This window comes from Dromaius novaehollandiae, chromosome 1, assembly GCF_036370855.1.
Source record: "Dromaius novaehollandiae isolate bDroNov1 chromosome 1, bDroNov1.hap1, whole genome shotgun sequence".
NCBI classification, from domain to species: Eukaryota; Metazoa; Chordata; class Aves; order Casuariiformes; family Dromaiidae; genus Dromaius; species Dromaius novaehollandiae.
The window spans coordinates 120,295,488-120,321,692 of NC_088098.1; the positions used below are offsets into that span (position 1 = coordinate 120,295,488).

A 26,205-nucleotide genomic window follows, 5' to 3' on the forward strand; every position below is an offset into this window, starting at 1 on the left:
CCTGCTAGGGATCCTCTTACTAACCAATCCTCTGCTGGCCCCTCATCCCGAAATAACTCAGAGCCAATGGAGTGGGGAAACCCGGGACCCCGGGGCGTGGGAGAGGCCAAAGCTGGCAGATAGCTGTGGGGGGAATCATTTAGCATCCGGGTTCACCCCAGCGCTGCTGCATGCCTGGGTTCCTCGCTGGGCTCTGGTGACCTGTCGGTAGCAGGCGTGTTGTGCCGATTCATTTTTTATCGCTGTCAAGATGGTGATCAAAGTCTTTGTAGCCACATCCTCGGGGTCTACAGCGGTAGGTGTCCTATTTAACGTGTGCCTCTTTCTGCTAGGATCAGTTTGGTAAATCAGCCGATGTCCAGATGAAGAGCCCAGGACGGCCTGAGTTTGATTGTGAGAAAAAAACACTGAATTTCTTCTAGTCTGTGTTGACCACCTTATTCTTGAAAGCAACTCAAAATGTAGAGACTTCCTGTTAGTACTGGCTTGCTTGCATGCCAGTTTTTGCTACAGATATAATGTTTGCATCTAAAATATGTCAATTAATAGGATTTTATCTGTTTGAAAAAGTGTATGCAATGTATGTTCACTGAAGAAGGAAAAAGTGGATATGTAATTTGCACAAAATAAGCTATATTGTTCACACTAGCAATTAATGAATTTGTTTCTGAAAGAAACTTTAGGACAGTTTAGGCAGTGCCCCTGCCAAAGGGGAGCTGTATTTAAGAAAGACTCTGGAGCCAAAGTGAGTGAATAAAACTGCAGAAAGAATGTCTTCCCCACGCCCTTGCCTTTCACTAGGTTTTCATTTTTTTGTGTGTGTGTTTTTTGAAACACTATATTGATGATTTTTGATTTTGATACCTACTGCTGTAGTTGTCAGCACAGTATATCAGCTGAAGGGAAGAGCATGTGAATAGTAGAGAGTCTGGAAGTCTGTGGGAGGTGGGAACCGGGAAAGGACTGTTTCCTTTTATATCCAGTTCCCAGATGAGCTCAGATTGCAGCTTTCCTTTGGCAGTCACTCATTCCCAGTGACATGGCTAAACAAATTGGCTGGTGCTTGCACATAGCTGTAACTGCATCTCTCTCTGTCTGACAAGAGCTCCACGTCCTTAAGAAGCTTCCAGAGTTGAAAAGCTCAAAAAGCACCTCCTGTTTACAGGGTCACCATCTCCAGAAAATGAACTGGGGGAGATGTACTGAAGTTTAAACTGGAATATGGCTAAGGAATTTTGCGGGTCTCTCCTCAGCTTTTTTTGCCAGCCTGTTTCTAAGCTTGAGACTCTAAATGTAATATTGACATTTTACCATTTTTTGTAAGAAACCTTATATGCAAGGCAGAAGAATAAGAGGAGGAGACTGGAAGCTGCAGCTTTGGTAATTTGTTCTAGCAGTTACTGCTCAAATAACTTTATAAATTACCACACATTGTGCACTGACAGTCTTTTTTATCTCCTGTTTGGTTACCAAAGAAGACTTATACCTACCTCCTTTGCCAATCATCTGTCTTCAGGGAAAAGTTGTGACCATGACTGAAATCCCTCTGCAGACTTTCTATATGTGTATGTCATTGCCATCATTTTGGTACTCTTTAGAGACTGATTTTGTGCAACTAAAGCATGAATTGTTGCCGTTCCACGTACAGGACTTGGGCTGTAGTTCAGCAAAGCGCTTGTAGGAGTGCTTTGATTAAACATTGACATTTAGGAGATCACTTATGCAATTAAAACTGAGCGTATCGTATGTTTAGCACTATCTGAACCAAAAGCTTTCCTCTGCTCTATGCATTCCTCCTTCCTCCCAGCTAGCAGTTATCTCTAACTCCTTTCTTCTTGGATTGCAATGAAGGGATGTATATGCTACACTCCACACTGGGCAACATATAAACTTTATCCAGTCATTTTCAGCTGTTAAACATTGCTGATGCAGGTTACTACTGCTAAGAAAGATAAATAAGGCCAGTGAAGTGTAATAGGTTTTAAACTTATTAATGCCAATCTCCACTACTTGTTAGAGGCCCACAAAAGCTGTCAGAGAGATCCTGGATGCATACTGGAAGGAAGGACATGGCATTTTTACATAGCAATACACTGCATTTCCTCCTTTTTGTGTATGTTTAGCTGCTGCAGTCTCAGAAGGCAGTATGTGTTCAGGTTACAGATACATAATTGCAGTTTCAGCTAAACAAAATTTCAGCTGGAGTAGTTTTCCAAGTTTACTGGCTAAAGTGGATGGAAGGTATCCTTGCAATGAACCTTGAATGAGTTTTGATATCTATAAAATAAAAGTCACTCATGCAAGGAGCCAGCACAAACCTAAATATATCACTAAAATCCTATTAAAAACTGTTTTTGTATCTGCCTTGTACAGCTATTCCTTGAGAAGAATGAATTTCATCCCCACAGAGCTTAAATGGAAGTCTAAATTGTCCTATTAGCACTGATGATCTCCATCAAATGCATATTGTTCTTTTTGAATTTCAAAATATGGTGGGTCTGACCTCCTTTGGTGTAGATCAACAGAGTTTAATTGGTAAAAAAAGAAAAGCATTTCTATTCTATATATTGTACAATCATACCAATAATTGCAACTGGTTATCACATTAGTAAATACTTTTCTAGAATGAATACAGTGAACCCAGTAACATTCTGGCACTCTAGAGCAGATGCTTAATGACATAATTCAGTGCATTTCTGGAGCAAAATCCACTGTCTGTATTTTCCCCTCAACAATTCAGAAATTTATTTTGAGTATCTTTAGCTTTATTGGCCTTCTACTCCAAACATGTAGTTGATAATGAGCTATTAATTAAGGCAATTGGAAGCAGAGACACTTACAGAAAAAAAAATACACTGAATGGTTGTCTTGAAAGAAGCAGTAAAAACTAAAGTATTTTTGTAACTAGCCACAAAAGTGTTTAAAAGTGGTTAATATCTTACAAGGTTCTAGTGTACCATAAATCATGGGAAAATAGACGTTTATGTCTTACACAGAGGAAGTCTTCCAAAGTCTTGGAAACTGATGCTCATGGTTAGGTCACCTCTAGAGTCTTCTTATTCCCAGTGTTTTTGCAGACATTTTATGAACTTGCCAGCCTTTGAATCTGTAAATGTCAGCTTTACTAGAACACAATCACTTCAAAAAGACTGAGCAAAATATAGACTATGTGTATTATCTTCTCTGAAATACAGGGTAGAGATTTGACATCTGTGATTGTGAATCTGACCATAAGCAAACCTGAACTCAAATTTCAAATCAAGAGAAGGGTAACACCTCATAGAATACACAGCCACAACAGAAGTTGTAATGTAATGAATAAGAATAATTCATTGTTCAAACACAGTCAGGATAACGTTGTCTGTGCAGTGTTAGAGCTGAGAACTGCAGCAACTCTGCCTGCCAACATTAATTCTCCTACTGCTGTAAATTGTTGATCATCTGCTTCTGACGTAGGCAAGCGGTCAAAAGGTATGCTCTGGATGGCAAGGATATAGATAAAAATATTCTGCATCAGGTGAAACTAATATTATCTGTAGCTCTTACATTCTAGATAATATTTATTTAAAATTAAATGGGTTTTGTTTAATTTTTTTTGTTTAATTTTGTTTAATTTAAAGGACATGGTAGCAGCTACGCATGGTGGAACTTAAGCTTTGTTGAAAGGGAAAAGGACATGGATGAAATAATATCCTGATCACTACCACTTTCCAGGGAATCTATGCCCAAGTAATCTGAATTCCTCCCATGCCAGCAGACACACATTAGGGCACAAACAAGCTTCTGCAATCTTCATCCATTCTGGGAAAGTCTTTGTATGTCCTCTGTGTTGTTAAGTCCTGGAAGATTTCCTTCTCTGAACACAGTTTGTTGGAGAGATTCTTCTGGTTACCCAGTGCCAGCCATAGCAGAGACTTGCTTTATGGTTTTGTCCTTAGCGTGTGTCCCAGGTACCAAAATCTTTTGCTCTGCCTAAACCCTAGTATTGTAAGACTTAAGACACTGTACATCTTTTGCCTAGTTTGTTGTGGTTATCATTATAAGAAACATCTTGCCCTCTTATGTTGCCCTATCCAGGCATAATTGCATGTAGCATTCAGTAAAAAAAAAGTAGCAGTTACAGTTTGGCTTGAACTTCACAATGTATAATGCTTTTTCTAGGTGTATGTTTGCTTCCCACCCGTCAGAACAATATAGAGGTAGTGGACATGGTTCTAAACTAAATAGCTTTTTGTGTCAAAAGCAATCTAATTGCAACAGCATGGACTCTGCATGGACTTAAGCTAGACTTTTTCTGGTACCCAAACTAGCTTGTTTCGAATTAGCATTGGTACCTCTATGCTGTGCCTTAGTGTGCACACCACCCAGAGGAGTGTTGATTTTCTGAAAATACTGTCCCAACAGAATCCTGGGTAAACAGTCCTTTCATCTGATCTCATTCACCCATTATCATGTTCTGCATGAGAGGAAAACAGATGTTTTTTATGCGGAGCAAGAATTTTGGAGATGCTAGCATATTGCCACTTGTCAGTGGCACACGCTCTGTGTGTCTGTTGCAGCAAACATCAGGAGAATCGTAGTTACAATCCTCACTTAACTAAAAGCTAAGAATGATCAGGAAACTCAATTTAGAGAAAGTAAGGGTCTCAGGGGCAAGAGCTTCCGTGTTGTTATGTACAGGGTAATACTCAGCAGCGTGAGGGTCCTCGCGGAGCATTTAAATACTACTGCAGTATAGATAATTCATAGTAAGTATATGGTAGAGATGAAAGACAAGCTCTTTTTTTCATGTTCTGTTCATCAACATGACATAAACTATTGCAGTTCTTATGAACTAGTTCAAGCATGATTGTTACTACTAACCATTCAGAAAAGGTTTTACTAAAAAATGTTTGAGACAAGCCATGATAAATTTATGTCAGTCTTTTAATACCAGAAATCTCTACAGTTTTCATTTAATATCTGAACAAATTTCTGTTTTTCTGTTAAGTTAACATCTGGCAACATCTAGTAGTCCTTAATCTTTAATTAAACCCCCACAAAAGCACAAGGCTGCCTTTAAATTATGAGACATTAAAAAAGTACATTTAGGGCACTCTCAGCTTGCTGCTTGATTTCTGAACTGATGAGGGCTAGAAACTTCTCTTTCTGTTCACTTGTTTTAAACATAAGCAAGGATTCCGACCTAGTCAAATCACCTTAAAAAGTAAGAGAAATGGCAGGAATTAGGAAACTCACTGTAGAACCCTGAGATTTAACAAGAGTGATTATACATTAAAGGCCTGAAATTCACACTTATCAGCAGAGATTAAGGATTTTAGAGGAGAAATGTGGTAAGGAGGAAGAATTAATATAAAGGCCAAGTGACATTTAGGAGAGTAATCCCCAATCTTTTCCAGTCTGTGGTCCTCTGAAAAATATCCAAGGGAGATGCCCCCGTGTGAGTTCCAAAAATGAGTCCCTTCGACAGTAGTTGACTTTTCATAGTCGCCTTTTTCATACTCCTTAAAAGCAATCTCCTGAGGTCCACTGACCACCACATAAGCTACGGATCTGCTCCAAGATAGCCAATCTTTTCTGCCAGCGCTGCATGAGCACTAGGCAGCCTGATAGTGTTTATTGCAATGTCTCTAGTAAGATGTGATGAAATAAAATAACAAAGCCTATATTCTGGATTAGATACTGAAGAAAATCCATACCAACTACCGTTGCTTCCCTCTCTCCCGGTAAGGGCACTGGCACTGGTTGGTTCAACATATACTGTAGCGTTTATTAATTTCTTTGCCTTTCTCCTCCTGCTGTCTTCTTGTTTCCTCAGCATCCATTTTTTCACACAGCCACCCTCCCCCATTCTTTTTTCTTTTGTCATGGTGTTTTCCTTTTTTTTTTTCTTTTATCCTGGTGCTGTCTGAGCAAGTGTTCTGAGTCTCCTGTATTTTATGAACCTGAAACTGAGTAAAAAACGTGTATCCAGCTTTAATTCTAAGCGTTCTAGTTGCATCCATAAGCAAGGGAGCACAGGATCTGTAGCTCAGTTTTCACTACCTCCCTGTAGGAGTTTTAGGACACTGGCTTTTTCCAGGAGCCACGTCTACTTCAGTGTCTATATCCAAAGAGAAAAGCTGGTGCTGAAATAGCATCTGTCAGCACTTGGACACACTGGCTTTCAGAGCATTTGGTGAAACTCTTAGCACTGTTGCATGCAGATTTTATTAACCATTTATACGAACATTATCCTGCCACTTCCTCTGATGAAGTGCTCCTATGTATTCCTCATGCAATCCTTTCTGTCATCTGAATGTGTTCTCTAAATAATTGTGTAGCTAAACAACCATTAAATAATTACCTCTGTTTAAAAAGTGAAAATAAAAATAAATATAATCACCTCTGAGAACTGCCAACTTCCTGTTCAACTGTGTGGCTTGTGAACACTTTGGATTAGTGTTTCCATCCAAAGTGATCTGCTTTTTTACCTCACTGTAAACTTGTGTTGTTGTCTTAAAAATGTACATTATTTTCTGGATATTGATTTGTTTTTACAAGCAAACACAGTTGTGTAGCTTTTCAGCTTTTCAGGCTTAGTAAATTATAGAAATACATAATCCATGCATTATTTCTTGTCTCATTTTCTGTCTCCATTCTGGTGTTCAGATGTCTGATTTGCGAAAGACCTGTCTTCCAGTAATATGATGGCTCATATGCAAAAATTACCTTGGTGCTATCATTCCGGTTACCACTTCTATATGACATTAAATTGCTGCATGGTATAGCACAACTGGGAGGAAAAGAAAGTCAGGTCTGGAAGATGATTGTGCTAGACAGTAATTTAGCTGTGTGTGACCAGCACAGCCAACCCAGGGAAGATGGAGGTACCATTTCTCCCTGGGAGGAAAGAAGGAAGCGGGGGGAAGGAGGGGGTAAAAAGTAACGGCAGTGGTCTGGGTGCTGAAAAGCAGTGCTGAGTCTCAGCTTCAAAAAGTTTGAGGGATCCATCTTGGCATACCTGCATTGGTTCTGTTCGCAATAGTCATTCCTTCTGGAAAACAATCTTTTTTTTAAAAGAAGCAATTTTGTTTTTCATCTTTCCTGAACAGATCAAAAAGAAACAGCAAGAAGTAGTGGGCTTTTTAGAGGCCAACAAGATCGACTTTCAGGAGATGGACATAGCAGGAGATGAGGACAACAGGAAATGGATGAGAGAGAATGTCCCAGGTGAAAAAAAGCCTCAGAATGGAATTCCTCTCCCTCCCCAGATCTTCAATGAGGAGCAGTACTGTGGGGTAAGAGGTAGTTTGGAAACAAATAACTTTAGAGACTATTCTTTCATAGCAAATGCCTCTTTTCCGTTAGTAGGAAGTGTCCTCAAACAAACTCCTTAAGACGATTCAAGATTTACTTTGAAAGAACAATTCTTAGAAAGTGTTTCTTAGGCACAGAAAGGAAATGAAACACAAAATTATCCCTTTTTAGCAGAACACACACGGAGGGAAAACCGACCGGAGAAACTCTGCTTAAGAGGCTGCATGGGTTATCTGCTGCAGACCCAGGGCCTGTGTGCTCACTGCAGGGCATGGAGTATTTAGGTTGCCGCCTCCGAGTTGCTCCCTGTTTTCTATCTCACCTTCTCCTGCCTCCTGCTGTGTAGCTTACTCACAACCTAGCCTGCCCTTGACTCTCTGCCTACAGCCTCATTTCAGCTCCTGACGACCAAAACCAGTATTGTCAAAGTGATGCTATGGCTTCTTCGCACGGTATCACAGCATAACTAAGTGTAAAATAGGAAATCAGCTCAGTTGCACTTGCAGTTTTAAGTGCTCCGTTTGTAGTTTGACAACACCGAGCTACTCAAGACTAGTGGGGTTCATGGCAAGGTTGATCTGCTCTCTCTGGCTGGATGGCACTTCCTTTCCTGCACTTTCAGTTAATTTTGCATGGTGTGTGTTGATCTCTTTGTTTGTTTCATACAGAGTCCTCTGGGCTGCTAGGAAGTCAAGTGGATGTCTGAGGCACCAGGGACCATGAGTAGGCATTTTCCTTTTACATTGTGTTACAAATATAAATAAATAGTAGATATAGTTGACTGGAATAGTTTCAGTGTATGTCTTTTGAATTACTGAAATTGTATTGCTTATTCAAGAAATATCCAGCTTCATAACAGAAATTTTAAACTCCATCAGCTGCTTTCATATTTACACATAGGCTGGAAACAGGCAGATTATCTCTCTGCAGAGATTTTGTACAAATCAGTGGAAGATAATACTGTAACAACACAAATATTAGGATCAAGAATCAAAAGGGATCTCTGAGGTAATTTTCTGCTCATAGTCTGGATGGAAATACAAACTGGAAAGTACTCTGATATGATCTCTGAAATGGACTCGTAAAGTACTCTGAAATGCGTATCATATAGTGTGTCCAGTTATGTTACTCCACAAATCCAGTGTGAACTATTGCATAGATGGTTTTGGGAGAGAAGGGATTTACATGCCACTAAATTTTCAGAATTAACTTCAGTGTTCTGAGAGCAAAAGTTACTAGCATATGAGTAACAGAGTAAAAATGTTTTCTCGTTTTCTCCTGTGAATCTTAAAAGAGAAATTGGTAGGTTAGAGTTCATGTGCATTTTAACATCTAATCTGGACCAGTAAAAAGTATCACTTGATATATCTTGTTCTGGATTTCCTGGCAACCAATGTGGCAATAAATATTTCTGAGATTCCCTGGAGAGGTTATCTAGTGAATTAAAGAGCAGCTGCCTTAAAAAGCATTGTGGCTAGTCTGCCTTGGCAATAAATGATAAATATACAGTTTTTACTCGATGTGTGAAGCTATTTCAGGAAGCCAAATAATTTCCATGTTAATATAAATTTATATTAAAAAAGTATCATTTGCAAAGACATCTCAGCGTGGAAGGGAGTTGAGATAGCTGTTGTAGCTACTGATTTAAAAACTAAATCGATTTTGAAATTAGCTGAAAGTCTCTGGAGTTCTAATGTGCCCAGCTCTCAAAGCTCATATCTAAGGATCCTGGTGGGTGCATAGCAAAAATTCATTTTAGCATGAGGCATGTCATCTCAGAACACTCTCCAAATAAGTGAGCTAAGGAGATACATATCAATACGTGATCCTTACGCTTCTCCCTGGGATGCTAGTGCATTGAGGGAGCTGCACAGTGAATGTGAAGTGGGATTATGTGGGCTCGTTGAGAACATGGCCACTGGCTGGCAGACTGGTGCAAAATTCCTTGGAGGGATGTGACATCTTCTGAAGAATGTCTGTGGTATAAAGCTGGGAATCTGCATTTTACTTCCCTATGTAACCTGTGTTAAATAATTTCCTTAGCAACCTGCGTAGGTACAACAGACCAGTCACTCTGAAAACCAGGACTGTTTAACGCTGTTTCAGGTTTACGTGATATAAATTAACTGTGTCCCACTTCTGTTGCCTTCAGCCACGTTAGAAAAATAGCAAAGATTTTCCTGGGTCATGGATTTCAGTCCTGTATCCGGAGGTCACGAAAGTCCCATTAAAATGTGTTACTCTTGATAGTGTACTCCTCAAGGGTCTCATTCTCTTGGCAGCTGGAAACCTTCTTAGAATTTCCAGCCTGGATATAAGCAACCAGTTTATACCCATTTCCTTGTATGACAAAATTGCCCTTTACCTTAAACAGTTCAAGCCCAATGTGTTTATAGATGGGAATCATATCTTCTTTTAATCTTCATTTTGCTATGCTAAACACGTCAAGCCCCTTATGCCTCTTTTTTCTATGACATGTTTTCTTTCTCTCTTTCTCCTTCCTAACAAATCCTTTCTTTCCTCATTCCCAAGTAGTCCTTTGTTTTTAGATCAGGACTTGTTATGTTTCATCTCTGCCCATTCTCTTTTCTGAGATCTTTCCTTCCCCTCACCTCACCTCCCATTGATCCTCCTGTATGTTCAGTTCCCATTCACCCAGGTACATGTATATGCACCATAGCGGTGTGCTGGCCTGGGAGCATTGGCCTTGGGGAGGAGAAAATGCAGGATAAAAGATTTCCTTCCTATGCCTAAGGAAGAGATACATGACAACCTTCAAGTATTTAAAACATTTCAGCAAAGAGGAATTCGTTATGATATGAATTCAATATTGACCCCGCTTTGAGCAGGAGTGTGGAATAGGTGGCCTTCTGAGGTCTCTTCCCACCTGAGTTATCTTTTGGTTCTATGATTTTGTAAAATGTATTCTGCTCTGTGCCACTGGGGATGGAACAAGATATAGTGGGCATAAAATGCAGCAAAGGAGGTTTAGGTCAGACATCAGAAAAAAATCTGTTCTAATGAGAAAAATAACAAAGCACTGGAACAGGTTATTAGGAAGATTGTTTCATTATGTCATTAAAAGTCCTTGGAAAAACATCAGTCGGGAATGGCTGTCATTCCTGGCTTGGAAAAGTGGTCCTTTGAGATGGTCCTCGATCCTCTCTTCTCCACTTCAGTGAAAGTTTGTGGGGGAGGAATACTGGGCAAAGAGACTTAGTTTTTGTTCTGGAATAGGTTCACGTAATGAGCAGGTAAGTACAGCCTTGTTGAAAATCTTCTTTTCTGCTGATGTGTAAAAGCATCTCCTGGCTGACACTGAAGAGCTGCTTTGCTTATTGCCTTGTACTGTAAAATGGAGGTTTCTTATGGATGCATTTATGAAAATACTCCAACTGCCAGCTGCTTTTCCATGGGGTCAGAGAAGCTTAAAGCTGTTTTATAAATAGCACGAATCTTATTTTTCTTTTGGATCCTTAGTACTGTCACTCGTAGACACAGATTAGAAATGGAATTATCTTTTATGCCTGGCTATACTACCAGTTTCAAGTATCCATTCTAATCCATCAATGTGGGCAATTATGTTCTTATTTGATCTTTTTCTTAAGCTTGCTCTTTGCTCATGTCTAGACAGAAGTCTGTGTCACTTCCTAAATATATTGAGCACTCTGTTACTCTCTTGTCTTTGCTTTTGCTTAGCAAAGGAAATTAGAAAACTAGGAAAGGAACAGAATGTAAGCTTCTGGTTTTCTCTGGGAGCTGAAATCTATGCAATAAGCTACCCATGTACATCTTATTTTAAAGAATCTCTGAATTATTAAATGAAATCTTTACCTGATGCCTCGTGTAACTGCTGAAGTCAAATATACAGAAATCACAGGAGGTCTCTAGTCCAATCTCCTGCTTAAAGCAGGGCTAACTTTAAGGTTAGATGAAGATGCTTGGGGCTTTGGCCAGGTGAGTTCTGAAAATCTCCAAGGATGGTGTTTCAACAGCCTCTCTGTTCAATCTGATCTGGTGCGGCACTGCTTACGTTGGGAAGATTTTTTTCTTAATATCCAGTTGGAATTTACAGTCTGGCACTTCCCCAATGGTCATACAAAGGATGAGACATAGACTATATATGTATATATGCACTGGTATCATAAAGAAAAACTCCTGGAGGTATTTTTTGCAAATATTTTTGCTACATTTTTCATAGACTAGTTCCAAAGGCAAATGACACCACCACCCTCTGCATTTAGTGTTTCTGTCTTCTCATATAGGTATAATATTATTGCTTACCAGAAATATATTGTTATTTCTCTTTTTTCTTACCACCTGTCCTGGGAGCCTTTTCAGTTAACTTCAGTGGTTCAGTGAATGGAGATTTGAACAAGTCATCATAAGGAAAGCAAGAGTGCAAATATACAATGCATAACTATTCCATGGTCAGTGTAAGCATGCTTTTACCCTGTGTAAATGATAAAGTAGCTCGCCTCGGTGTAAGTAGGGTAAATGACCTTTTATTTATTGTGATATCAGACATTTACTGTGGGATATCAGTGTGCGCTGTTGCCAAGGAGTACCTAATATGCTGGAAGCTTACATCCAAGCTTATCCTTTGAAAAGAAGTTCATCTGCTCATTCAAACGTCTTGCTTGTGACCTCAGGTTTGGTTATCTGCATGGCTATGGGCCTCTGGAGATTTTTGGGACAACTTGCAGTCTGTTGCTTTTCCTCTGGAGAGGAACTAACAAGACATGTAAAATATTAAGCCCAGTTCTTGAGCTTACGTTGTTATGAACCTGTCCTTTTTTCCCAGCTATTGTTGTGCTCTGCCACAGTTTGCTTAGTCCATTATATGAGTAGGCAGTGCGCAGGAGGACACAAGTTCCCTGTGTTTGTGTGGACTGTTAAAGGCGTGTGTCAAATTCCAGACCTTGCCTTTCGAATTGCAGAAAATCCTCATGCTCTTGTTTGCTGTAGTCCTTCAAAGTTTATTGGTTAAACTTCAGACACTGGCTTTCTTAAATACTTAGGGCAGAATTGGGTTAGATAAAAAGGAAAGCCCCATAACAAAATGAAATCAGCAAACAGATGGTTTCCAGAGTGGCTGAAGCACCAGGAGATGTTCTGCCTTTTCAGGCCAAAATGTGTTCTAGAGCTGCCTCCAGCCAGGGCAGCCCCCAGCTCCTGTAACAAGGTCTGTATCTGTGAAAACCAATCTGTCCCATAGATAAGTCAAGGAAATGGGCTGTCATTTAACCTGGCTGTTAAGCTATGTATGCCCCTTCCAAGGTGGATTGAAAAGCCATGGAGTCCAGCCTTGTTGATATTAAGGTGGCTTCTGAACCATCCACTGCAGCCTGTCCATAGGATTACCATTCTCCAACCATTTATTCTTTGGAAATACTAAAACAGCCCAATAAAACAACTCAAGTCCTAACTCAGCTTTACAAACAAGTCTCAGGGATGATTCAGCACCTTACTATTTACAGGCTTCTATTTCTGGAGTTATTTGGGATGAGAGGAAGGATGATAAAGCTGTCAAGGCAGTAGTCTAGGATTTAGCAGACCTGCATTCACTCCATGTCCTACAGAGAGCTGCTGCATGATCCTGGGATGGTCACTTACCATCAGAGTTTCTGCTGACTTCTTAAATACATGTTGATTTTCACCTGAGTAAGATATGGGTCATGAACTCCCCAGTAGCAAACTAGCAATAGCAGAGCTTCCCTATATGATAGGAAAGTTGAAAGGATGAATACAGTAAAGATCATGCAAGCTCTAGATACCAAGATAGGAGCCATTCATCCCATTTTTTCAGTTATTTTAGCACTGAAGAGAAAGTGGGCATTTATGTTATTTATAACGTGTGATTTGTAACTTCAGTTCACATACAGAGAAGACCTTTTGCCTCATGTATACATGTCAGAGGGAAGGACACAGCCCTTGGTTAAGTTTGTCTGAAATGATATTGCGTTTTCTCATTAGAGTGCCTTCCTCTAAGACAAACAGTTTCCTCATTGACATTTCACTTGTGCTATTATGCTGATTGTTGCCTTTCATTTGCCATAAAGCTGCCCAGGGTTTTCAGGTCCTAATTTGGGTTCTTACTCAAAACAAGGTTTGTTATAATATTTAAGTGGAAATATCTTACCTTTGGTGTGTGCAGCTGAGGCACATTAAAATGAGATGCTTAATTTTATATGATTCCAACACAGGTATGATATAATTAAAGTGTAAATCTCTGGAGAGATTTGCCTATTTATTTATTTTGCCAGCCAGCATGAAACTCCCTTTACCTGAATATTCTTTCTGGGGCTTAGATAATGCAAGCACTTGTACAAATGCATAGTCACTTTCATCAGTGTGAGAAAGATTTGCCTGAACTAGTTTTTTCTTCATCTGCTTTTTGTTTGATTTTTCTTACTGATTGTTGTTTGTTTTTTCCTTCTTTAGGACTTTGAATCTTTTTTCTCTGCTAAAGAAGAAAATATTATTTATTCGTTCCTGGGTCTTGCTCCTCCTCCAGGCGCAGAGGTATGCACCGCTATCCTTCCATGGGGGCCCTTTATTTGATATCAGTAAAAGGTTAAGGTAGGCACTGACTCAGCATGTCAAATAAGGGACAGTGCCAAGTACTACATTTGATGCAATTGCAGCAAAGTGTTCATAAGGAAACAAAACAGTGGTTGGTTTAGTACTAGGAAGTATTTCTCCCTTCCCTTTTTTCACCACAGGCGTGTTAAATGTATCCAGCTGAGGACTTTTTATTGAACACAAAGCAATTTTTTTTCATGTTCAGCTTTCAAGGGGTGCAGAATTTCCTAATTAAATTTATAGGCTGTATTAATTACAGGAGACATTCACTTCTTGGCTGCATCAAACCTTGAGCAAATAGGGTTTGTACTGGCTGCCAACGGAGGGATGCTGGACCTAGTCCAACCTGAGTATGCCCAGACTGCTCTTCTGGGGTTCATACTGTCTACCTTGAGAAGACAAGTTAAGATCTTACTCAAGACTTCATGAAATCCCTTTGTTTAGTCTACCCATTCTTCTCCATCCACTGTGTTTTGACAATGTTCTAACATATTTCTAGCAAAAGAAAGAGATGTTTCTTTTTTGGCTTTCTCCTTTACTGAAAGCAATGTATTTTTTCTTTAACACAGTCATTTTTACTTAGAAGTTTTATAACTCTTATCCTGAGATCATGTTAGATCATAATCAAATGTTTTCATGTTTAACATGGGTGATTCAACCAATAAAACGAATCAAGAGAGTGATGAGTCAGACTGATAGCAGAGAACTCTGCTGTATTGTGTGACATGGCTAAAGAATTGCCCTGGAGCATGAGATCGCTTTCTAGTCTAACTCTGCTGCCAACTGTGGAGCAACTTTGAGTAAAACACGACTGTAATGCTTCTGTTTTTCCTCTTCTGTAAAAGCAGAGAGAAAAATGAGCAAATGAGCCTTTGCTAAGTGCCCTGAGATCCTCTGATGCAGAGATACCCAGGGGAGAGCCACTATTGCTATAAATGTTATCTTTGACACCACGTCCCTGTGTGATAAGGAGCAAGTGATTTAAAGTTTCTGCTTTAGCTGTCCCATCTCCCACCAAGGGAAATAAAAATTACTTGCCTGTCTCACAAGGGTCTTGTGAGGATTCATTTAATTAACATCCACAAGGCCATGAAAGGCTTAAAGGACCCACAAGTATTACATATTATAATCATTATAAAAGATATGTGGAGAATCAGTGAGATAAAGAAAATTGTGTTTTTCCACCTTTTCACTTCGTATATTATCTGCTCCTTCATGCAAGGTTCTGTTAGATAGTATGTCTGTGAAGCAAAGTAGCAATTTTTTAGAATTCAATCATTTCCACCTGACAGCAGAGGCTATTATGGTTTCTAGCTTGTGACAACTTTGTAAATGTTGAAAATAATAAGGTCAGAACAATCTGCCAGGCAGATAACTTTTAGTGCTTTTGGTAGCAAACAAGAATGGTTTATACTGATTACTTGCTGCATTGGAGGTGTTGGGGATTGTTTCAGTCCAGAAAATAGAATAAATAAGAGTGCTTTTAAAGAATATGTCTAAAGAGTGGAAATATATTTACATCCTTCCCATTACAGAATCTCTTCCTGAATTTGAGAGAGAAATATTAAGTGTTTTAGCATTTATTGCAGAGGTGTTTCACAGCATCTTGACTGCATACCAGCCTGGCTGTGCCTTGTCATACAAGTGACCTTGCTGCGGTGCTTGTTTTCTTTTCATTAGGCTGTCAATTCAACCTTGGCGTAAAGTACAAAGGGTGGTTCATGACATTGCCAGCAGCATGAATCTGGGAAAGTATGTCAGGTGTGGATGCTGATGACAGATATGATAGAGTTTCTTACTAATCCCTTTTTAAATCTTTTTTTTTCCCTTGGAATATGGTGATAATTTACAAAAGAAGCAAAATATAAAGTAGGAAAACACAGCAAAACAGTCAGTAAGCATTTGCCTTGTATGTGTTTTTAGCTCACTGAGGCATTATAAAGATTAATATGAAGCTGGTGTGCTTTTTATACTGACCACTCCTGCTTCAGAAGATTCTCTTCCCTTTTCCATCCATCTTTCTACTCTTACTGTGCCAGCAGTAGGTATACTCTTTAATGATCATAATGCTGTTTCACTGCACAGCATACTAGGATCCTGATCCAGCACTGTTTTTAGCCTATTTCCCAGAGCAGGCAGAGGAAACTGTTGCTACTCCTTCAACAAATTCTAATTTCCTAACAAAATACTTGGAGAATTAAATTCATTGCTACGTCAGCCTGCTGAGTGCACAATACATGTTTCATTTGTGCGAAGTCACATTTTTTGTAGCCCTGACTTCTCTCTGGGATAGGTGGCTATAATTTGCCAGCAGACCTCATTAAAAAAGTTATCTACATTGGACACCACTGCTAGGTATGTGGAGCTCTGATGGCTGCAGGAGTTGTCAGTCCTAACGTGCACAAACAAGCTAAGCAGGAAATCTGACTTGTCCAGGACACATCAGAGTTGCCACCAAGATGCAGACTGACTGTAAGACACATGCAAAGAAGCTCTGATTACGCACAGATACAAAGGAGATCCTTGTCAGATATGCAGCACGCATACAAATTAGTCTTTGTGTACAGTATCCTCTTACTGAAAAAAAAGCTTTAATTTTTTCAGTAGGAACCAGCAAGTCAACATCAAAGTTAGCCAGGCTGACTGGAAAACAGGCTGGGGATAGCTCCCTAAGTAGGTGCTTCTCCCAACAGTCAGCCTTACTGTGACCTATGCTAAGGTACGCACTGTAGTACAAATAATGAGTTACTGTGTTGATCACTGTTTTCCCAGTCCCACTCCAATGAATTATTTAGATGCATGAGTGGCATATGAAAAGTGATGTATATCTTGGTGAAAGGCATAAGCCCTGAATGCTGAGTACTTGCTTAGGTCGCTGTGGGAGCCAGGCAAAGTTCTTCACGCTTTTCTTCCCATATACCAAAAACATTATTATTATTATCAGGGTGCTTTTTGGCCATAAAAATTAGTGACACTGTAGGAAATCAATACAATATTTTTGGTATTTCAGGAAGGGTCAATTAGCTCACCCCCTCCTCTCTCTCCTGTAGCCTCCCCATCACACCAGTTATCATATTTCCCTCAGCATCATTTAGCAGCAATGAGTACCGCAGTTTTATACCCCCAAGAGGACAAGCAGGCATAGTGTTTGTGTTAATAAGTTCTTTATTCTATTAATATGGAATGCCTTCTCGCTTGAAGGAATGGTCTTAAATACTTCTATTTAATTCTAACTTCTAAATAAACAAGACGTTTCATGTCAGACTGGGATTTAGAGGACAACTATACTTTATGCCTGACCCAAAGATCACTCAAGTTAGCGATGGATTTCTGAATGATTTCGGTTAATCTTGGATTAGTGGCATGAACAATGATGTGCCAAGAGTATACAGGTACAGGATTGAGTTATAATCAATGTACTTCATACGTCTAGGCTAATGAACATCAGTCTCAGATGCCACAATGTAGTGAGTAAAGCTGGGTATGTTTCTTCTTAAGGCCCCATCACTTTTATGCTCAGTCTGAGACTGTTCTCAATATTCTTGAAACTGCACTCAAATATTGTTAATGTGTGAAAAAAATATTAAGAGCTGCTGCTGTACAGCTTTTTTCTAAAATGGTACAGGTGAATTGTTCTGTCAAGGAGATGTCTGTTACTTAAATTAGAATGAAAAACAGGATGTTATACTCTTGTACTTTCTGAGTATCTTAGCAAGGCTGGAATGCAGAAAATTAATTGCTTCTTTAGTCTTAGGCCCAAACAGGTTGTTTTGACAGCTTTATTAACTGAAGTGGTGTACTGCTTCTTTTTCTTGGAACTCCAGAGAGCAGGCAGCTTGTAGCTAGATCATTTACATTTGCAATTGCTCTGTGAACTCACTGAAACTGATTTACACGAACTGAGGGTCTGGTTTCAAATCTCGCATATACTTAAATCCATAATCTTAGTATTCGTATCTTAATATCCTTAATCTTGCTATCCCAAAATCCACAGATATTTGATCTTTTGTCCTTTGGCTGAAGAAGACTTCTGTGGTTAAGACTGCTTAGAATTACAAACTTAAAATAGATGCATCTTACTGAAAGGGAAAATGATCTATCAGCCAATCTTTATGAGCGGGACTTCATTTTAAATTAATTAAAATTACATTTTATGTTGCCGTGTATAGCTAGGATAACGGTGATATTCCAAATGTCACAATTGTCCATATAATCAATGAAAAGTGTGTGTGTGTGTGTGTATATGTGTCTGTGTGCTGGCCGATAACATGCTGCTTCTAGAGTTTAACTCTTTCAGCCACAAATTTTATTTGCCTTATGTTCTGAGTGAGTATATGATTCATCAGAGACAGTTTTACATGATGGTAAATTTTAATTAAAATGCCATCATCACTCTTCGTGTATTTTTAGCTAAAAATATTGAGAACAGGGATTTTAACTGTTAGGATATATATTGAAAATAAATATCCAACCAATCTAGTCTTCCTGAAGACTGTTCATTTTAGGAACTGCTATAGAGAAAGCACCTGTAAGGAAATTATAATTTGCTTGAGCATACAATGCATAAATACAATGTTGCACAACAGAGTTTCAATACATTTCTGTATTACTACAACTACTTATCTTCAAATTTTTTGCTAGCTTGTGGGGCAAAGGTAAAAGATAAGTTAAACCAAACAAATGTCTCTATAGATCTAGTCTGAATAACAATGGTACCAGCATAAGAGTGCGGTGAGCCTGCAGTTTCATGTACACTTGAAACAAGACAGCAATGCCAGGAAAAGAAATAGTCCCACCTTCCTCCTGATTCTTCCCCTTACTTGCAGCTGCTCTTTCCCCTCCCCAAGCATCCTCCAAGTGCTAGCAAAAACATTTGTGCAGCTGTGGTGTGTGCAAGCTGCCAGAGATAGAGCTGTTTTTCTTTTTAAAGCTTTAATCTAGATCAGTCCCCTGCTACAATTGCCTATGCAGCCCTGCAAAGGCTTTTGCTGATAGCAGGGGAAGGGGCAGTACAGCACTGGGAAGGACTGTGACACTTGTTGCTGATAGTAGTTTATGAGTCTTACGAGCCTGTTAAAATCTCTTTTAACAAGATTCTTACGTGGAAAACATGCTTTCCTTGATTCAGGAGAAAACTGCTGAAGAGGCACCAAACCTTACAAACATTCAAGTTTTGGGAAAAAACAAAACCGCAGAAGTATTTTTCCTATCTTCATCCTACCATGATACCTGCTTCCAAACATTCCTGTCCTTGTTCCTACCATTTTTCGCAGTCCAGCAGAGCATCTCAGCAGGAGAACATGTCTTGTATTGCACAGCAATTGTGGGGCAAAGATCCCTGAGCCAGCACTGACCAAGTCTGCTTGGGGACTAAAAGCCAGACAACTATGCTGCTGTGATGCTTCTGCAGGCGAGGACACAGGAGGGGGACTCGTGAAGCTTAAAGAACAGAGGATCTTGACTGAGGGCTTTTGTATGACTGCAGAGGCAGAAATGAAATTAGGGAAAAGCAGAACAACTCAAACCTACCAGGTAGATGAATTGTAAGGGCTCAGTCTCAGGGATGAGAAAGGAGCTCCTCTTGTGTTCAGGGACATGCTGCTCTGCCCATGGGATGTAGGACTTGGGAGAGCACAGGACAAGATCTCCCTGGAGCCCAATTCTCTGTTGCTGGAGGCAATCGCACGAAGTAACGCCTCTCAGAAATGGTTGAGCTCCCCTGTAATGAATTAGGTCCTTTACCTCCACTTCTCCTACTAGAAAGCTCTTCTAAAAATGCACACTGCTGATGGTTAGAAACTTCTTTCTGATTTTCACCTTATTTTTATTTACAGCTCGTTTGTACCCATTTTACATCTGCTTCAATGCTCTTCCTTATACTATCCCTCCCTGATGTTTACTCTGATCTATTTTAAGAGACATCATATCCCCTCACAGCCTTGCATTCACCTGATTAAACTAGTGAAGCTTTTTTTGTCACTCTTTCATAAGACAGGCTCTCTACTCCCTCAGATATTCCTGTAACCTCCCTCTGCACCTGTTCCCGTCTGAATTTCTCTTTCTTGAGCCTGGGTGACAAGAATGGTACAGAAGGATCCAGAGGAGGTTTTGCCTTTGCCTCATACATTGACATTAATATTTGCTTTTAACTCCATCAGATATACCTCACCTGATACATCTGAGGATCACATTTATTAGCTTTTTCACTGTTGCATCACATAATGGCTCAGCTATTCTGTGATTAATTAAAATTCAACCATCTTTTCCTTCTTTGATCATCTCCAACTAAAGAGCTCCCAAATTACGGCAGAAATATCTGTTTCTATTATCTGTCCCAGAACTACCTGTCCTTAATAACCTGACTTTAAACTTCATTCTATTGCATTTCATCCCATTCCTTTTATTCCACTCAAGGCCATTTAGGTCTCCTTTTATCTGACACAGTGTGTGGACCAATGTGACCTTTCGCAGCTACCTAACTGAAAGTACAAGATGACTTAAAATGAAGAGCTTCTAGGAGTTGCTTGTTCATGTTGCTGGAAGAAATAGATCTGGTAGATTGGTATGTGAACTGAGGAATAGTTACATGATGATTTTAAACAAGAAAGTTAAGAGTCTGTATATGAAATCCTTTATTACATCTGTTTCCCTGTAGCTTCCTGATGAAGTTTAATTGGAATGCATGCTGGTCAAAAAGACTTTTTTCCCTGAAGCCCGAATGTGCCATCAGGGTGAGCATCAGTTTCTATTAAACTTTCCACAGAAAAGTTAGGGAATCTACTGTGCTCTGAAAAGGAAATAAGGGGCTTGAATTCATGTTTTCTGTATACCAACCAGTGGTCCTTTGACAGGAAAATGTCCAAAAGGGAATATTTTCAATTAAGTGCTGAAGCAAAATTAGAAAAACACCTCCCAAAACCATACAGTCAAAAGACTGTATAGAAAGGAATTGCTGATCACATGTCCTGAGGCTAACAATGACTTTTTCTTTGCTGCGAGGAGACTGAAAAGTCTGATGCCACTGAAGTAGATGAGGCACATGCAGAAGCCAAAGCAGATGAAGGGGCTCAGTCACCATCAGAAGATCAACAGGTAATTTTTCCTTTTCCATTTGTGACATGAGGGTTTTACCTGTGCTAAGCTAATGAAACATAAACCCACACGTCCTCCTAGTGTACAGAGGGTGGGAAGACTGAATGCAGAGTGCCCTCACCTGTGTTTTGGATGCATTTTTTTGGATATCATAGTGACGTGAAACGTCAATAAAACTCCAGGAAATTTTGTTCTGGACCTTGAATAACAACGGTTGTCTTTTTTTTAATGCTCACTTGGAACCGGATTCTAGTTCTGGAGAATAATTGAGAACTAGACATCTGAGTCCTATCTGTATGGAAAAATTGTTGCTGTCAATGACCAGCACATGTAGTGCTCATAAATCTATTTGTTAAGCACACATCATGTACTGCCACTGACTGCTATCACAGCAAGCCAGACCTGAGAGTGTCTTCTCCAGGCCATGCAGGAACCTCTGGCCAGTGCACAAATGGAGACCACTGTTACCCTTTCTGCCTACAGCATGGTATGTTGCAGCCACAGGCACAGATGTCAAACTGCTGTGTGAAAGGTTCTTGGAAGAAAACATCTGAGTTGCTTCATCAACTCCCTCGTATAATACCTACAAAGTATGCCATTCACATTCCCCTGCAGTGAGCTAACATTAGTACTTGTAGTGTATGGAAGAATAGATGGAGCCTGCAAAAAGGGCCAGTGCTGTTGTGCACAGGTTTCTTCTGCAGTGAGATATTTATGTTACTAGCCAGGTTCTAGCCCTATTAGAGACTGAGTAGAAATGGACCCTATATCTGGAGACAGGGATCCAGCTGTTTTGTGTCTTCTGCTGCTCTGCCAGTTTGGAATTTAAGGATGGGCTTGTTTTGATGTTGCAGTATCAGGTGACTATTCTCCCAAAGAGGCAGGCCTGCTACTGAATCAAGCACTTATACTTGTTCTTTTCTGCTGTGGTTTGGAGCTCAGACTCTCTCTGTGGAATATTTGTCACAAATGCATCATGTCTTTTGCTAATGACCACAACAAATGTGTTTTGTTTTTTTTTTTCATCTGGCTATAAAGTTCTTCCAGAGCAAGCACCTCCCTCTGTAAGCCTTTTCCCATTCCCATTTTCACAATTAGCAAAGCATTAGGCTAGAAATGCATTCTTTCATATAGCTTCATGCAAGTCTCAGGCACTAGGGAAAGTCCCATTTAAAATTTCAAAGTTGATCCTACATGGTGATGAGGAGAGACACTGCCCTTGGCCCTCAGTGGAAACTGAAATTTATCCTTAAATTGTTTCCAAGCCCTTTCAATGTGTCTATAAATTTCACCAGCTCATGAATGCCATTAAGTGCCTTTTCTCTCAAAACTTAAGAGAAGCTCTGGGTAGAACTGTGTTGCATTCCCTGGCTGGATTAGGTTACATGCCATTCTGGCTGGCGCTCTATTCTGATGTTTTTCAAATGAGAACAGAATGCTGGAACATGTCCGCAAATGTGTCAAGCAGCTGTGTATGAGAGGCTTTGTAATGACATAATGCAATACCATTCCTATACAACAAGCACCTTGCTCCATTTCACAGAGAGTAGGTTGGAGCCGTAAGTGGAAAATACGTTGTCGTTTAGTTTTATGGCAGAGGAAGGGAAGCCAGGCAAGACAGTGTGCTTGAACAAATCTTTCTATGGTTATTAAGGCATAAAACATTATTAGTCTTACGAATCCTCTCCTTTCACCTGCACGGTCTTGGCAATGTTGAAATGTTCTTACAAGTGTTCTTGTATAAGAGGGAGGAAAAGTCTTGAAATGATCTAACTCTGATACCCACCTTCTTCATGCCCGAAGATGTATATTAGCTCCTAGGGGGAGGAAAAAGTATTGTTTCTGTTTCTGTCCCACTCATTGTTAGAGAGGATACTCACGACTGCAGGCAGTGAGGTACTAGCAAGGCTTCTCCTGGGGACTCACAAAAACCATTTTTCATCCTGTTCTACCACCCACTTCTCATGTCACAGAGAACAAATCACTTTAGTGATGTGGCTTCTGTCTGCCTTGCCACAGTTCATCCCAGTTGTCACTTCTCTTGGGATGACATGAATCATTCTTTAGAAATTCTGGTATCTTCATTCACTACAGGGAGCATGCAGAGGACCAGTTCAGATGAGATGAATTACTTTCAGACAGCTAAAGTGAGATGAATTCTGCCTTTTGTGTCTGTATCTCATTTTCCCCCTATAAAAGAGAGCTAGGATAACATTTCCTTACCTGGCCAGGATTTTATGAATTTATACATTTAAAGATTGTGAGGTTGCCATTGAAGTACCTGCTTTGGATGTTAGGCCCTAAAGGATATGTGTAGCATCAACACAACATTTTCAATATTTCCCTCTTTTCTTTTAATTCTGCAGCCCAGAAGAATTATCTTTTTTAGCTGCTTGACCACCTTGAATAGTTGTTTTCAGTGTGTTCTTCCCCACCTGTGTCTTTTTTTCTTCTAGCTTATTAAGAGCTGGTCTCTGCATATCATGTTCTGAAGAGGTGGCCTTTTTATCATTGGCCCTCTGTGATTTGCAGCAAAGCTGTTGCATCTTTTGAACCGTAGTCAGGTCCCATTTGGATTGTCAGCTCACTCTTTTGACAAACTCTCAAATCAGAATGCTGTAATTTACACATCGCAGTTTTACATTCTGCTCCTGAATTAATGTACTAATGTGAATCAAGCATTGGCAATCTGGCCTTGTTTAGCACTCACTTTCAAACAAGCTTAAAAATGACTCTCTGACGTAAGGTACAATTCAGCCTGCTTTTTCTCCAGCGACTGCAAGAAAAATTCATGCCGAGTGGAGCAATTCTAGAAGAATCTTGGCAAGGTAAAGATTTCTCAGTCTTTGCCAATGAGCATATGACAGATGACAAAATAAACTGTGACAGTCACAATTGTGGAGCTGTATGGAGGGGCCCCAATTTCAGGAGGCTACTCCCATGCCTCAGGAGCAGGAATGGCAGCCAACAGCCAACGTAGGTACGAGCAGAGGCTGCAGCCCTGCTCTACTGCTTCCTCCCGCACTTGCTTGGAGATGCAGAAGTCCAGAAGCTCCAGGCTTTTGTCTCAAGCTGGTATGACCCTGAGGAAGCCAGTGAGAGACCCCAGCCCTCTGAAAAACAAATCTCTAAAGCCAGCAGTTGTCTCCTGGAAGCAACAGGGATAAGTGCACGGTGTGACAGGTTGTTCTTCGCACCCTTCCCGCTAGACCTGTCAACTGCATTTCAGGCTGCCCTGGACTCAGCAGCTGTAACCCCTCATTCCCACATGCAGGCAGGAAAGCCCGGAGCAAGTGTTCAGACAGAAAGTCACAGATGCTGCAGAAGTAACAGGAATAGCTTTCAGCCTGTGTCAACAGGGACAGCTGCGCTAAAATTTCTTTGTGAATTTTTTACTTGCCTTACACCTTCCTCTCCTAATCGCTTCATCAAGCTCATCCTTCACTTCCTCCTAATCCTTTTTCAACTCTAATCCCTATCTTTTGGTGGAGAAGATTGAGGGGCCATTTTGCTTGGGTATAGTGTCCCTTTCTTTTTCTTTGTCTGTCCTTTCGTTTCTGAGTCTTTTGAGGAAGAGACTGTGACCTTCTACAAAGCTGGCACAGCAGGGGCTCTGATGCTGGTGGTCACTGGATGTCCCTCTGATAAGCAGTTTGGTATTTGACATTAAATTCTACTGCACTGTACATTTATATTTTCTCTTTTATCCCACTGTATCACTTTTGCTCGATCTACAGTGTAAAGACAGTTTGCCTTATTTCTTATTCCCCAGTACTGTTGAGCCAAGGCATCTGTTCTAGCCTGCAAATCATTAACAGATTAGCAAGCCAGGTTTGGAGTGGTGACATACAACATAGAGAGGGCTATCTATAATACTCACTTAACTTTGATTTTGAGGGCCACATAATTAGGAAAAAAAACCCTGAAAAGCCAATCAAAACCCAGCCCCTAATGCTTTGCTTGTAAACGAAGCAGATTTGATTGGAAGTGAGTGAGGAAAAGGGGGTTGTACTCCATGATTTTATAGCCCTTTTGAAAAGTAGAAGCTTAGCTTAAGTGTGCTTTGTGAGTTATTCTGGAGGAGAGTAGCCCAAAGTAAATCCACTGAATTCCACATAGTTTTCCTAAATTCAGCGTTTTAATCTCTGCTGTGTTTTACCTGTATGACCTCTGATATTATTTCTTTGATCTGTCTCTAAAACATTTTCTTTTATATCTTCTTTTATGTAGGAAGGCAAGGAGGAACATGCAGCAGCAGGGGTATAGTATACTGTCTGGGCATTTTGCTCTCAGCTTTTGTTTGTGTGCATTTAATTCCTTTTCAGTCTCATGTGTTCACTCAAAAGTTAGCAAATTCTTATTTATGAAACTGAATATACTAGTATTATATTCTGCTAGGATAATTATTGGTCATATCATAGTTCTGTTGTTTGGGAACAAAGATAGGCCTTTAATTATTTAGAACTGTAAATGGAAGAGAAATTGTCTTTCACAAATTCTTTAATAAAATTTGTCAAGTGCTCCCAAGACACATATACCTTTGAAAATCACTAACTGACACCACACTGATTACATTTTCAGTGTTCTGAATGTGTAAGAGCCATTTTGACAAATTAGGTAATTAGGTAAAGGATATATTTTCCCTGTGAAAATTTGTAAGACCCAGGTGCAAATTCTTATATACTTTTCTCCTTTGCCTGGGCTTCCAAATTTATGCCTTGAATATTTCTGTAGTGTTTTCATTGAAACTATTTGGTTGGCTGAAGACAGGGGCTTTAAGCTTTAAGCTGTGCCATTTCTCCTTTATGACAAAGAGAAATAAGAACTTTTGAAACAGAAACATAGCCTTATTTTCTGATTCTAAATGATCTGTCGAGAGTCTAGTTCCTGTGGCATGAATCTTGACTTGCTTTCTGCTTGAAGAAAGCATCTAATTCCAAATATTAATTTCTGTGTCATATTTACATATATTTTTATATTCTTATTTTGATCTTGAACATCTGTTTACAGTTTAACCATCTACCTTCTTCTAAATTATCTAAGAAAGGGATTCTTATATTCCAACACTAACCTCCCTACTCCATGAGTCTAGAGCCTTGTCATGTTAAGAATAAAAACTCTATACGTTACTCCTCTGTTCTACTTTTGTTTTATGCTCTAATAAAATTGACATTTGCTAGAAACATAACAGTTGCAAAAGCAGAGGACTGTTCATTTTTTCCTCAGTTC

The 26,205-nt window shown here is 39.8% G+C and overlaps 1 protein-coding gene across 1 annotated transcript in view; it reads left to right on the forward strand.

Moving 5' to 3' along the window:
* The window catches only part of LOC112996150 (SH3 domain-binding glutamic acid-rich protein-like), a 57,110-nt gene that overhangs the window by 29,009 nt on the left and 1,896 nt on the right, over positions 1-26,205 (forward strand). Inside the window, exons 4-7 of the mRNA XM_064525210.1 lie at positions 7,095-7,280; positions 13,744-13,824; positions 20,884-20,976; positions 25,207-25,236. Coding sequence (XP_064381280.1) covers positions 7,095-7,280; positions 13,744-13,824; positions 20,884-20,976; positions 25,207-25,236 — 390 coding nt within the window. The remainder of the gene's footprint in view (positions 1-7,094; positions 7,281-13,743; positions 13,825-20,883; positions 20,977-25,206; positions 25,237-26,205) is intronic.